The sequence below is a fragment of the Bombina bombina genome, chromosome 2 (genome assembly GCF_027579735.1).
Source record: "Bombina bombina isolate aBomBom1 chromosome 2, aBomBom1.pri, whole genome shotgun sequence".
In the NCBI taxonomy this organism is placed as follows: Eukaryota; Metazoa; Chordata; class Amphibia; order Anura; family Bombinatoridae; genus Bombina; species Bombina bombina.
Genome location: NC_069500.1, coordinates 564881131 through 564896844, shown reverse-complemented (window position 1 = coordinate 564896844; position 15714 = coordinate 564881131). Strand labels below are relative to the sequence as shown.

General features: G+C 40.5%; 1 protein-coding gene across 1 annotated transcript in view; it reads right to left on the bottom strand.

Moving 5' to 3' along the window:
- The window catches only part of ISCA1 (iron-sulfur cluster assembly 1), a 127153-nt gene that overhangs the window by 50126 nt on the left and 61313 nt on the right, over positions 1-15714 (bottom strand). Inside the window, 1 exon segment of the mRNA XM_053702431.1 lies at positions 8011-8064. Coding sequence (XP_053558406.1) covers positions 8011-8064 — 54 coding nt within the window.

Here is a 15714-nt window from a genome sequence, read left to right as displayed (position 1 = left end):
CCCATCAGACTGGCGTCGGTCGTGACAATGACCCACTCTGGTCTGCGGAATGTCATCCCTCGTGACAGGTTGTCCAGGGACAGCCCACCAATGGAGTGAGTCTCTGGTCCTCTGATTTACTTGTATCTTCGGAGACAAGTCTGTATAGTCCCCATTCCACTGACTGAGCATGACAGTTGTAATGGTCTTAGATGAATGCGCGCAAAAGGAACTATGTCCATTGCCGCTACATCAACCCGATCACTTTCCATGCACTGAGCTATGGAAGGAAGAGGAACGGAATGAAGTATCCGACAAGAGTCTAGAAGTTTTGTTTTTCTGGCCTCTGTCAGAAAAATCCTCATTTCTAAGGAGTCTATTATTGTTCCCAAGAAGGGAACCCTTGTTGACGGAGATAGAGAACTCTTTTCCACGCTCACCTTTCCATCCGTGAGATCTGAGAAAGGCCAGGACTATGTCCGTGTGAGCCTTTGCTTGAGGAAGGGACGACGCTTGAATCAGAATGTCGTCCAAGTAAGGTACTACAGCAATGCCCCCTTGGTCTTAGCACAGCTAGAAGGGACCCTAGTACCTTTGTGAAAATCCTTGAGCAGTGGCTAATCCGAAAGGAAGCGCCACGAACTGGTAATGTTTGTCAGGAATGCGAACCTCAGGAACCGAAGATGCTCCTTGTGGATAGGAATATGTAGAAACGCATCCTTTAAATCCACCGTGGTCATGAATTGACCTTCCTGGATGGAAGGAAGAATAGTTCGAATGGTTCTCATCTTGAACGATGGAACCTTGAGAAACCTTGTTTAAGATCTTGAGATCTAAGATTGGTCTGAACGTTCCACTCTTTTTTGGGAACTATTAAACAGATTGGAGTAGAACCCCATCCCTTGTTCTCTTAATGGAACAGGATGAATCACTCCCATTTTTAACAGGTCTTCTACACAATGTAAGAATGCCTGTCTTTTTATGTGGTCTGAAGACAACTGAGACCTGTGGAACCTCCCCCTTGGGGGAAGCCCCTTGAATTCCAGAAGATAACCTTGGGGAGACTATTTCTAGCGCCCAAGGATCCAGAACATCTCTTGCCCAAGCCTGAGCGAAGAGAGAGAGTCTGCCCCCCACCAGATCCGGTCCGGATCGGGGGCCAACATTTCATGCTGTCTTGGTAGCAGTGGCAGGTTTCTTGGCCTGCTTTCCCTTGTTCCAGCCTTGCATTGGTCTCCAAGCTGGCTTGGCTTGAGAAGTTTTACCCTCTTGCTTAGAGGACGTAGCACTTTGGGCTGGTCCGTTTCTACGAAAGGGACGAAAATTAGGTTTATTTTTTGCCTTGAAAGGCCGATCCTGAGAAGGGCGTGGCCCTTACCCACCAGTGATATCAGAGATAATCTCTTTCAAGTCAGGGCCAAACAGCGTTTTCCATTGAAAGGAATGTGAAGTAGCTTGTTCTTGGAAGGACGCATCAAGCCGACCAAGATTTATCACCAAAGCGCTCTGCGCGCCACAATAGCAAACCCAGAATTCTTAGCCGCTAACCTAGCCAATTGCAAAGCTGGCGTCTAGGGTGAAAGAATTAGCAAATTTGGGAGCATTGATTCTGTCCATAATCTCCTCATAAGGAGGAGAATCACTATCGACCGCCTTTATCAGCTCATCGAACCAGAAACATGCAGGCTGCTAGCGACAAGGACAATGCATGAAATGGTTGTAGAAGGAACCCTGCTGAACAAACATCTTTTTAAGCAAACCTTCTAATTTTTTATCCATAGGATCTTTGAAAGCACAACTATCCTCTATGGGTATAGTGGTGCGTTTGTTTAAAGTGGAAACCGCTCCCTCGACCTTGGGGACTGTCTGCCATAAGTCCTTTCTGGGGTCGACCATAGGAAACAATTTTTTTAAATATGGGGGGAGGGACGAAAGGAATACCGGGCCTTTCCCATTCTTTATTAACAATGTCCGCCACCCGCCTTGGGTATAGGAAAAGCTTCTGGGAGCCCCGGCACACTCTAAGAACTTGTCCATTTTACATAGTTTCTCTGGGATGACCAACTTGTCACAATCATCCAGAGTGGATAATACCTCCTTAAGCAGAATGCGGAGATGTTCCAACTTAAATTTAAATGCAATCACATCAGGTTCAGCCTTGTTGAGAAATGTTCCCTGAATCAGTAATTTCCTCCCTCAGACAAAACCTCCCTGGCCCCATCAGACTGGGTTAGGGCCCTTCAGAAATATTATTATCAGCGTCGTCATGCTCTTCAGTATCTAAAACAGAGCAGTCGCGCTTACGCTGATAAGTGTTCATTTTGGCTAAAAATGTTTTTGACAGAATTATCCATTACAGCCGTTAATCTGTTGCATAGTAAGGAGTATTGGCGCGCTAGATGTACTAGGGGCCTCCTGAGTGGGCAAGACTCGTGTAGACGAAGGAGGGAATGATGCAGTACCATGCTTACTCCCCTCACTTGAGGAATCATCCTGGGCATCATTGTCATTGTCACATAAATCACATTTATTTAAATGAATAGGAATTCTGGCTTCCCCACATTCAGAACACAGTCTATCTGGTAGTTCAGACATGTTAAACAGGCATAAACTTGATAACAAAGTACAAAAACGTTTTAAAATAAACCCGTTACTGTCACTTTAAATTTTAAACTGAACACACTTTATTACTGCAATTGCGAAAAAACATGAAGGAATTGTTCAAAATTCACCAAATTTTCACCACAGTGTCTTAAAGCCTAAAAGTATTGCACACCAAATTTGGAAGCTTTAACCCTTAAAATAACGGAACCGGAGCCGTTTTGAACTTTAACCCCCTTTACAGTCCCTGGTATCTGCTTTGCTGAGACCCAACCAAGCCCCAAGGGGAATACGATACCAAATGACGCCTTCAGAAAGTCTTTTCTAAGTATCAGAGCTCCTCTCACATGCGACTGCATGCCATGCCCTCTCAAAAACAAGTGCGCCAACACCGGCGCGAAAATGAGGCTCTGCCTATGCTTTGGGAAAGCCCCTAAAGAATAAGGTGTCTAAAACAGTGCCTGCCGATATTATTATATCAAAATACCCAGATAAAATGATTCCTCAAGGCTAAATATGTGTTAATAATGAATCGATTTAGCCCAGTAAAAGTCTACAGTCTTAATAAGCCCTTTTTGAAGCCCTTATTTACGGTCGTAATAAACATGGCTTACCGGATCCCATAGGGAAAATGACAGCTTCCAGCATTACATCGTCTTGTTAGAATGTGTCATACCCTCAAGCAGCAAGAGACTGCTCACTGTTCCCCACAACTGAAGTTAATTGCTCTCAACAGTCCTGTGTGGAACAGCCATGGATTTTAGTGACGGTTGCTAAAATCATTTTCCTCATACAAACAGAAATCTTCATCTCTTTTCTGTTTCTGAGTAAATAGTACATACCAGCACTATTTCAAAATAACAAACTCTTGATTGAATAATAAAAAACTACAGTTAAACACTAAAAAACTCTAAGCCATCTCCGTGGAGATGTTGCCTGTACAACGGCAAAGAGAATGACTGGGGTAGGCGGAGCCTAGGAGGGATCATGTGACCAGCTTTGCTGGGCTCTTTGCCATTTCCCTGTTGGAGGGAAGAGAATATCCCACAAGTAAGGATGACGCCGTGGACGGACACACCTATGATGGAGAAAATGCTTATATATCAATGTTTTGGCCCAGAAAAATGTCTACAGTCTTAAAGCCCTGTGAAGCCCTTTTTTTCTTTATGTAATAAAATGGCTTACCGGATCCCATAGGGAAAATGACAGCTTCCAGCATTACATCGTCTTGTTAGAAATGTGTCATACCTCAAGCAGCAAAAGTCTGCTCACTGTTTCCCCCAACTGAAGTTAATTCCTCTCAACAGCTCCTGTGTGGAAACAGCCATCGATTTTAGTAACGGTTGCTAAAAATCATTTTCCTCTTACAAACAGAAATCTTCATCTCTTTTCTGTTTCAGAGTAAAATAGTACATACCAGCACTATTTTAAAATAACAAACTCTTGATTGAATATTAAAAACTACAGTTAAACACCAAAAAACTCTAAGCCATCTCCGTGGAGATGTTGCTGTACAACGGCAAAGAGAATGACTGGGGAAGGTGGAGCCTAGGAGGGATCATGTGACCAGCTTTGCTGGGCTCTTTGCCATTTCCTGTTGGGAGGAGAATATCCCACAAGTAAGGATGACGCCGTGGACCGGACACACCTATGTTGGAGAAATATCCTGTTTGTTATTACAAATCTCTGCATTCCTGCCTGTTATTACAAAGAACTGTATTCCTGCCTTATACTACAACCTATAGACTTTGTCTTATCTAATTGCATATCTCTACATTGCTTTATCCTATAAATAAAACCATCTCCTTTATTTCCTAAAACGTTGTACCTGTTTAATTATGCCTAAAAGGAAAGACACACGCAGACAAAACACAACATTAACCCCAAAACCTGACACCTCTGCACAACAGCTCCTTACTCCTGAACCTGCTCCCTTGCAGAGTATGACAGCTGCAGACACTGCCGTCTGAGCTGCGCAGTAACGTCTGGTGAAAAAATGGAGCCTTCCAGATAGAGGATCAGCAATGCTACGGGAAACTGCATGTGTAGAGAGATAAGCATGAAGGGTACGCACCTCACTGGACGATAACTCCTAAGAGGTGGACGGCTCAGTGGTATCACATTATCAAGGCATATGGAACATAATTGAGGGGGAGGTACTAAGGCCTCCTCAAAATATAGACAGGAATTACTCTTTAGGAATAGAGGGAGTGCCCTCTAAGTAACAGAATCCATCACTATTGCACTAACCGGAGAACTATAGAAATAAAACATTTTATTAAAAAAAACTGCACCTTCATATCCCAATAGCTGGGGTACTCACCACCTCCCATGACACGGACAGTACAGAGAGTTAGGACTCCTCTCTGAAAGACACCCGGTCTGGAACAATGCAGGACCGTCCCTGCTATGAGAAAAAGTACACCAAGCTTGTAAGCTTCATGGCTCTCAAAGTGAAAGTGAAACCTGTATATTTCATAATAGGCTATGAGACCATAACATCTCACACATAAAAGCAGCATAAAATCAAATAAACATATAAGATTATTCCCCCCTGTTCAATAATCCCCCTCAGGAGATATTAATCCTTGATTCTATACAGATAAAAGGAGTCACACTGTGATCCTGTCTTCTAGCATTATCATACATGTATAAAAAAAAAAAAATCAATCTTACTAGAATCTATGCCGTGGAACAGGAAGAGAGCCTTTCAAGTGTGACCGGCTAGTAGCATCGCACCTGACATTGATTTGAGTGAAGAAAGCAGGCAGCGAAACTCGTCAATGCTGATTGCTTATGGAGCTGTTAATCTGAGTCGGGATGGTTTCGCAGAAAGACTTTCCCTGCATCTCCGGACTAACTTTCACCCATGTTCTCACTGAGAGGCTGACAGGATTACTTAAAACTCCAGTCCCATTGCGAAGAGTACTACCCTCCATAAGAGACTACTCCGAATCTTCTGACACTTCTCTGCCAACCTTCTGTGGTGAAAGGCAAAGAATGACTGGGGGACGAGGGGAGTGGGGGAGGTATTTAAGCCTTTGACTGGGGTGTCTGCCTCCTCCTGGTGGCTAGGTTCTTAATTCTTACAAGTAATAAATGAAGTAGTGGACTCTCCTCCCATTAAGATGGAAATAGTTTGCCAAAATTCTTTTTTTTTTTTTTTTTTATTAATTGCTGGCAAGTATTTTACAATAATTTTCAAAAATTATCATCATCAGGTATTTGTAGAGCGCCAACAGATTCCGCAGCGCTAAGCGTGATCCACCCCTTTTATCAGTGTGTAGCATCAGAAACACAGGCATTGTATTGTAACTGAGCACAGCAGCTTATTTGCTTTTAGGCATGCTCCAGCAGATAATGACTGTTAAAGTCTTGCATTCTACCATATAAATGATGGATATAGATGCAACCATAAAAGGAATTGTGTGGGGGGAGTTAGAGCTGTACAATTCAGAAACGTATAAGAAAGGGTTAATGGCGAGGCACTGCAGTATAAATTTGCAGGTAAAGTAATTAAAGTACATATATTTTGTCTCTATCCCAATTTGTTTTATGTCCCTTTAAACCTCTCTCTCCTCCTTGGTGTCTAAATTTGGTATTAAAGAATTTGCAGGCTCCTCCTTTTGAGCCTATGCATTCTTTGGACATTAAACTACTTTCTAGGAAAGTGTTATTTATCTTGGCTATCTCTTCTGCTAGAAGAGTTTGTGAATTGTCTGCTCTCTCTCCTGAGTCACTAAACTGTACAAGCAACATCGCATTTTGAAAAAGCTAATTTTTAACATTTGTAGCTTTTCTTAAATAAGACTGATATAACAGGAAAAAAAAAACCTCTCCACACGGTAATAAACATCTCATAGAAGCTCAACATAACCCTTTTTTGATAAGAGCCTCACCGTTCCACGGACACTGTTTATTTGTAGTGAGGAGTGTTATGCTATAAATCAAGCCTTGGCAGGATTGTAGGAAGTAGGCACTCTGACAGTCCCTCAGCAGTACCGCCCACGCTGAGCAGCCCTCCTCCACAGCTGCTAAACAAAAGCAGAGGATGTTAAATCCATGGCTTCCAAAATAGCTGCAGTGTATTACACAGAAAAACATTGCAGTAATCTTTGTTAGCCATAGGATGGGGGGGTAAAAAGGTAAGCAGTGCAGCCACTGTGATCAGATATGCACTGCGAGGCACGCAGAGGTGAGGAGGAACTGACACGCAGTTGTTGTAAAGTAATTTTACAGCGCACAAAGAGGAACGCTCAGCTCTATGCTCTGCACCTGTAATGTTAGGGCTCAATCTTTCTGCAGACAGGCTGCATTTCTGCAATGACATTGCCGTATGTTCTGCCTCGGGGAACAGATCATTCTACAAGATCAATTGCCACATCTTGGGCTTTCAAGAATGAAGCTTCAGTTGATCAAATCTGCAAAGCAGCCACTTGGTCATCTTTGCATACCTTTACTATATTTTACCATTTTGACATTTCTGCTTCTTCGGAAGCAGCTTTTGGTAGAAAGGTTCTTCAGGCAGCTGTTTTAGTTTGATTCTAGTGGCTATGATTTAATTTTTTTTTAAAAAAATAGCTGGAAATAGCGGTTTTTATTTTATCCCTCCCAGTATAGTTACTCGTGGTCTTCCACATCTTGGGTATTATATCCCATTAGTAACTAGCTCATGGACTCTCACCACCTATACGAAAGAAAACAATTTATGTAAGATCTTACCTCATAAATTCATTTATTTTATGATGGCGAGAGTCCACGAGACCCACCCATTTTTTTAGGGTTATAATTTTTTTTGTATAAAGCACATTATTTACCCTGTTCCTATTTTTTATGCTTTTACTCCTTATACACCTCACTAACTTGGCTATATGTTAAACTGAGGTATGAGTGAGGTGGGGGTGTATTTATATGCATTTGAGGATTGGGAAACTGCCCCCTCCTGGTAGGACTGTATATTCCATCAGTAACTAGCTCGTGGACTCTCACCACCATGAAAGAAATGAATTTATCAGGTAAGTACTTACATACATAAATTGTGTTTTTTGTATGTGTCAACATACCTAGTCACTGTATTGTGATTACAATATCTAATTAATATTGCATGTGGTTTTACTCCCAACATGTTAAATACCTAGAGCCAAGCTAACAAAGAAACTGCATTTGCACATTGGTATTGGAACATTCAGCAAACTGTCCCAAAAGCCTACATTCTCCTGAACTTTGTCTTACCACCCCATCATCACTGGCGCCTGCTTGCATGTGGGAGAGAGGTCTAGATCGGAGTGCTCAAGTTCAGTTGAGTGTACTACTGATAACCAAGGCGATGTTGATACATAAAGTATATTTATGTATGCAAACCATATGCAATATATTGATAATTTGGCCTAAAACATGCAATTACATTTTTTTTTTATTTCTTATACTTACTTGGTCAGGTTTATCTTGAAGTAACTGTCTTATCTTATTTACAGCAGAAGGGGTCTAAAAACAGAAATAGATAAAAATTAGACAAGAAATATTAAACACCTAGTAAAACAAGAGGGGCGGGCTTCCTTCAGTATAATCAGTATCATCCTATTACCCATGTGTGAACAGTAATGCACGTTCTTTCACCAATTACATGTTAGCAAGTATCCTTTTGTTTTAGGACACAAGGAAATCAGTGAAACAAAAAGTATAAAGAAATATACTAATTTGACAAAAAAAAAAAAAAACTTGCATTATTATTGAAAAGCTTTCAGATTGGCATCTGAAGTTTGCTTCTTATGTGTGTTTAATGTTCCCTTAAATGTCCTTTTTTGTTCCCTTTAAAAAGGAACAGTCTACTTGAAATATTTTATTGTTTAAAAATAAAGATAATCCCTTTATTACTCATTTTCCAGTTTTGTCTAACCAACACAGTTATATTAATATACTTTTTACCCATGTGATTACCTTGTATCTAAACCTCTGCAGACTGCCCCCCTTATCTCAGTGCTTTTGGCAGACATGCTGTTTAGTCACTCAGTTCTGACTCCTAAATAAATCCACAGGAATGAGCACAATCTTATCTATATGACACACATGAACTAGCACTGTCTAACTGTAAAAAATGCACTAAGATAAGAGGCAGTTTTCAACGGTTTAGAAGTCAGTTTGAGGCTACCTAGGTTTAAAGGGCCACTAAACCCAAAATCTTTCTTTCATGATTCAGATAGAGAATAGAAATTTGAACAACATTACAATTTACTTCCATTATTTATTTTGCTTCATTTTTTAAATATCCTTAGTTTAAGAAAAAGCAATGCACATGGTGAGCCAATCACACAAGGCTTCTATGTGCAGCATCCAATCAGCAGCTAGTGAGCATATTTAGATATGCTTTTCATCAAAGAATATCAAGAGAATAAAACAAATTAGATAATATAAGTAAATTAGAAAGATGTTTAAAATTGCATTCTCTTTCTAAATCATAAAAGAAAAAATGTGGTTTGCATGTCCCTTTAACTTTCAAAAAATAATAAGAGAACAAAGCAAATTTGCTGATAAAAAAATTAGAAAGTTGTTTAAAATTGCATGCCCTATCTGAATCATGAAAGTTTCATTTTGACTAGACTGTCCCTTTAAGTTATTGTTCGGATTATTATTATTATTATTCTTTTTATTCCGCCAAGCTTTGTATTCAATTGCCCATAACTGCTTAACTGTTTTTGCAAAGCTCTTAAAATCAGGTATGCTGGTACAGCCTATTGCTTTGTTACATCTCATGCAAAATTGAACTCATAGGTCTGCTTATGTTACAACTTTGAAACTCGCTGTGCTACTATGACCTGAAATTGCTATTGCTCAAGAGAAGTGCCTTGGTCACATGATGTGGCAGCCATCTTGCATTTTGCGAAAATATTCAAACATCTTCTTCTCTTAAACCGCTTAGTGCGACGTGCAATTTTGCACATATGCTCCTTGCAAGGTCCTCTACCAAGTTTGTTCAAACTGCGATTTTTCCATAATCAACATGGCTGCTGTGAGACATTAACCTTTTTGTCGCCATTTAATTACGTAATTTTGCACTTTATACATTAGTTTTACAATATTTAACAATATTACAGTGTAATAGACACATAACACAGTCATAACCCTTAAAGACAATATTGCAGTTAAAATTCGCATTCGTAATCGCCTTCGTGAAATAAAACATTTGCAAATTTTCATGAAACTTCTGCAAATTGTAGAGGTCTATAGTGTGCATTAGTATGTGCATTTTGAAAGACATACATTGCATAGCTTGGCGGCCATTTTGTTTCGTGTGCGCCATTTTTAAAAACTATAAAAATCTTCTTCTCCGAAAACACTTATGGGACAGACTTGAAATTTTGTTTGAATGTTAGTCATAAGATAACTCTATAGATTTGTTCAAGAGAAGTTGATACGTCATGTGGTTTGGCAGCCATTTTGAATTGTTCAAAATTGCTTAACTATATATTTAAATTAATAATAAAACAAAAACATAATTTATGCTTACCTGATAAATTTATTTCTCTTGTAGTGTATTCAGTCCACGGGTAATTCATTACTTATGGGATATATTCCCTTCCCAACAGGAAGTTGCAAGAGGATCACCCAAAGCAGAGCTGCTATATAGCTCCTCCCCTCACATGTCATATCCAGTCATTCGACCGAAACAAGACAAGAAAGGAGAAACCATAGGGTGCAGTGGTGACTGGAGTTTTAATTAAAATTTAGATCTGCCTTAAAAAAAGACAGGGCGGGCCGTGGACTGAATACACTACAAGAGAAATAAATTTATCAGGTAAGCATAAATTATGTTTTCTCTTGTTAAGTGTATTCAGTCCACGGGTCATCCATTACTTATGGGATACCAATACCAAAGCTAAAGTACACGGATGATGGGAGGGACAAGGCAGAAACTTAAACGAAAGAACCTTTCTCCCAAAAACAGCCTCCGAAGAAGCAAAAGTGTCAAATTTGTAAAATTTTGAAAAAGTGTGAAGCGAAGACCAAGTCGCAGCCTTGCAAATCTGTTCAACAGAGGCCTCATTCTTAAAGGCCCAGGTAGAAGCCACAGCTCTAGTGGAATGAGCCGTAATTCTTTCAGGGGGCTGCTGTCCAGCAGTCTCATAGGCTAAACGTATTATGCTACGAAGCCAAAAGGAGAGAGAGGTTGCCGAAGCTTTTTGACCTCTCCTCTGTCCAGAGTAAACGACAAACAGGGAAGAAGTTGGACGAAAATCTTTAGTTGCCTGTAAATAGAACTTCAGGGCACGGACTACGTCCAGATTATGCAAAAGTCGTTCCTTCTTTGAAGAAGGATTAGGACATAATGATGGAACAACAATCTCCTGATTGATATTCCTGTTAGAAACTACCTTAGGTAAAAACCCAGGTTTAGTACGCAGAACTACCTTGTCTGAATGGAAAATCAGATAAGGAGAATCACAATGTAAGGCAGATAACTCAGAGACTCTTCGAGCCGAGGAAATAGCCATCAAAAACAGAACTTTCCAAGATAAAAGCTTAATATCAATGGAATGAAGGGGTTCAAACGGAACCCCTTGAAAAACTTTAAGAACCAAGTTTAAGCTCCACGGTGGAGCAACAGTCTTAAACACAGGCTTAATCCTAGCCAAAGCCTGACAAAAAGCCTGGACGTCTGGAACTTCTGCCAGAAGTTTGTGTAAAAGAATAGACAGAGCAGAAATCTGTCCCTTTAACGAACTAGCAGATAAGCCCTTTTCTAAACCCTCTTGTAGAAAGGACAATATCCTAGGAATCCTAACCTTACTCCATGAGTAACTCTTGGATTCGCACCAATATAAATATTTACGCCATATCTTATGGTAAATTTTTCTGGTAACAGGCTTCCGTGCCTGTATTAAGGTATCAATAACTGACTCCGAGAAGCCACGCTTTGATAGTATCAAGCGTTCAATCTCCATGCAGTCAGCCTCAGAGAAATTAGATTTGGATGGTTGAAAGGACCTTGTATTAGAAGGTCCTGCCTCAGAGGCAGAGACCATGGTGGACAGGACGACATGTCCACTAGGTCTGCATACCAGGTCCTGCGTGGCCACGCAGGCGCTATCAGAATCACCGATGCTCTCTCCTGTTTGATCTTGGCAATCAGTCGAGGCAGCAGCGGAAATGGTGGAAACACATAAGCCATGTTGAAAACCCAAGGGGCTGCTAGAGCATCTATCAGCGCCGCTCCTGGGTCCCTGGACCAGGATCCGTAACGAGGAAGCTTGGCGTTCTGGCGAGACGCCATGAGATCCAGTTCTGGTTTGCCCCAACGATGAACCAGCTGAAGGAACACCTCCGGATGAAGTTCCCACTCCCCCGGATGAAAAGTCTGGCGACTTAGAAAGTCCGCCTCCCAGTTCTCCACGCCTGGGATGTAAATCGCTGACAGGTGGCAAGAGTGAGACTCTGCCCAGCGAATTATCCTTGAGACTTCTAACATCGCTAGGGAACTCCTGGTTCCCCCTTGATGGTTGATGTAAGCCACAGTCGTGATGTTGTCCGACTGAAATCTGATGAACCTCAGTGTTGCTAACTGAGGCCAAGCTAGAAGAGCATTGAATATTGCTCTTAACTCCAGAATATTTATTGGGAGGAGTTTCTCCTCCTGAGTCCACGATCCCTGAGCCTTCAGGGAGTTCCAGACTGCGCCCCAACCTAGAAGGCTGGCATCTGCTGTTACAATTGTCCAATCTGGCCTGCGAAAGGTCATACCCTTGGACAGATGGACCAGAGAAAGCCACCAGAGAAGAGAATCTCTGGTCTCTTGATCCAGATTTAGCAGAGGGGACAAATCTGAGTAATCCCCATTCCACTGACTTAGCATGCATAATTGCAGCGGTCTGAGATGCAGGCGCGCAAATGGCACTATGTCCATTGCCGCTACCATTAAGCCGATTACTTCCATGCACTGAGCTACTGACGGGCGTGGAATGGAATGAAGGACACGGCAAGCATTTAGAAGTTTTGATAACCTGGACTCCGTCAGGTAAATTTTCATCTCTACAGAATCTATAAGAGTCCCTAGGAAGGAGACTCTTGTGAGTGGTAATAGAGAACTCTTTTCCACGTTCACCTTCCACCCATGCGACCTCAGAAATGCCAGAACTATGTCTGTATGAGACTTGGCAATTTGAAAACTTGACGCTTGTATCAGAATGTCGTCTAGATACGGAGCCACCGCTATGCCTCGCGGTCTTAGAACCGCCAGAAGTGAGCCCAGAACCTTTGTAAAAATTCTCGGGGCCGTAGCTAACCCGAAGGGAAGAGCTACAAACTGGTAATGCCTGTCTAGAAAGGCAAATCTTAGGTACCGATAATGATCTTTGTGAATCGGTATGTGAATGTAGGCATCCTTTAAGTCCACTGTGGTCATGTACTGACCCTCTTGGATCATGGGTAGGATGGTTCGAATAGTTTCCATTTTGAATGATGGAACTCTTAGGAATTTGTTTAAGATCTTTAAGTCCAAGATTGGTCTGAAGGTTACCTCTTTCTTGGGAACTACAGATTTGAGTAAAATCCTTGCCCTTGTTCCGTCCGCGGAACTGGGTGGATCACCCCCATTACTAAGAGGTCTTGTACACAGCGTAGAAATGCCTCTTTCTTTATTTGGTTTAACCTTGAAAGATGAAATCTCCCTTGTGGAGGAGAAGCTTTGAAGTCCAGAAGATATCCCTGAGATATGATCTCCAACGCCCAGGGATCCTGGACATCTCTTGCCCACGCCTGGGCGAAGAGAGAAAGTCTGCCCCTCACTAGATCCATTTCCGGATAGGGGGCCATCCTTTCATGCTGTCTTAGGGGCAGTAGTAGGTTTTCTGGCCTGCTTGCCCTTCTTCCAGGACTGGTTAGTTTTCCAGGCCTGTCTGTAACGAGCAACAGTTCCTTCCTGTTTTGGAGCGGAGGAAGTTGATGCTGCTCCTGCCTTGAAGTTTCGAAAGGCACGAAAATTAGACTGTTTGGCCTTTGATTTGGCCCTGTCCTGAGGAAGAGTATGACCCTTACCTCCAGTAATGTCAGCGATAATTTCTTTCAAGCCGGGCCCGAATATGGTTTGCCCCTTGAAAGGAATATTAAGCAATTTAGATTTAGAAGTCACGTCAGCTGACCAGGATTTAAGCCATAGCGCTCTGCGCGCCTGGATTGCGAATCCAGAGTTCTTAGCCGTTAGTTTAGTTAAATGTACAATGGCATCAGAAACAAATGCATTAGCTAGCTTAAGTGCTTTAAGCTTGTCCATAATTTCATCCAATGGAGCTGTGTGAATGGCCTCTTCTAGAGACTCAAACCAGAATGCCGCAGCAGCAGTGACAGGCACAATGCATGCAAGGGGCTGTAAGATAGGTGCTCGGACAAAATTCAGATGGACAAAATGCCGAAACACATTCGTCCGTCAGACATATGTCCGATATACACTGCTTCCGACTGCACGCCGAACAGCACAATCACGCAATCACGTAATTGCATAATTGTCATCAGTATAAAAGCGGAAAATTTAAATATATATTGTGGCTACTGAGGTAAAAAAAACAACACAAACACTTAAATAAATAAATTAAAAAAAAACATCAAATTAAAAAAATGGAGTTCATAAAGACGTGTAAAGGAGGAAGAAAAATGTTATATGAAGGTTATGCATACATTGTAGACAAAAAAAAAGAAAATGTCACATATTGGAGATGTGAAAAAAAAGGTTTTTGTGGAGGAAGGCTAAAAACCATTAATGATATAATTGAAAAAGATGCATCAAATCATTCACATCCACCTAATGCAGCAAGAATTTTATCTATGAAAACAATTGAAAAAATAAAAGAAGTTGCTAAAAATTCAGAAGAAGTAACATCAAGCATAATACAAAATTGCACATCTAATTTCCCCCTTGAAGCAGCAGGAGCTCTACCTAAAAAAGAAACTCTTGCCAGAATGGTACGTCGACATCGAACAACACCAAATGGAAACATTTTAAATGATGATTTAAGAAAAACAACCAGAGGAGAAAATTTCATCATGCACGAAAGTGAAAATTTAATCATTCTGTCTACTAAAAAAAATGTAGATCTTCTTTCAAAAAAACAACACTGGCTCTGTGACGGAACATTTGACTCAGCTCCTTTAGGTTTTCAGTTGTATACAATACATGTTTTAATAGAAGATAACCATACCATACCATTAGTATACTGCATATCAAAAAATAAAAATCAGGAAACTTATAATTTAATTTTTAGTATTATAAAAGAAAAAAATCCAGATATCAATCCTATATCAATTACTGTAGATTTTGAAAGAGCAGCAATAAATTGCATGACAAATTTTTTACAAAATACAATAATTTATGGATGCTTTTTCCATTTTTCCCAATGCCTGTGGAGAAAAATACAATCTTTGGGCTTAAAAATATGGTATAATAATGAAAAAAATGCTCTGATCATAAAATGCTTAGAAGCATTAGCATTTGTGCCAGTGGAAGATGTAGTTGAAACATTTAATGACTTTGTAAAATCAATAGAAAAACAAAACAGTAACATTTTATCTGAATTTTTAAATTATTTTGAAAAAACCTGGATTGGCGAACTACAAGAAGGTACAAGAAGAAAACCTACTTTCGATATTACGATGTGGAACACTTTTGAAAGAACAAAACTAGGGTTACCTAGAACAAACAACTCTCTAGAAGGATGGCACAGAGCATTTGACCAACGAATGTCTATAACCCACCCAAGCATTTGCAGACTAGTTTCAAAAATAAGAAAAGAACAAGCAGAATGGGAGTTAACAATTGAAAAAATTGATTCTGGAGTTGAACTGAGAAAACCCAAAAAAAAATATGAAATCATAAACAACAGGATAATGAAAGTTTTAGAAAAATACAGTGAATACTCAAGATTAGACTTTTTAAAGGCAATAGCACATAATATATAAGATTTACTTAAATAAATCAAGATACATTCGGCCGAGGGCAGATACGATCCAAAATTTTCTGTTACAATCAGTGACTCGGGCGCCGCAACCGCCTCTGGGAACCTATCCATGGGTCCCTACCCTCACGATGTACTTTTAACACATAATATAATTATTATAATTATCATATTATAATTAATATGTTATATATAA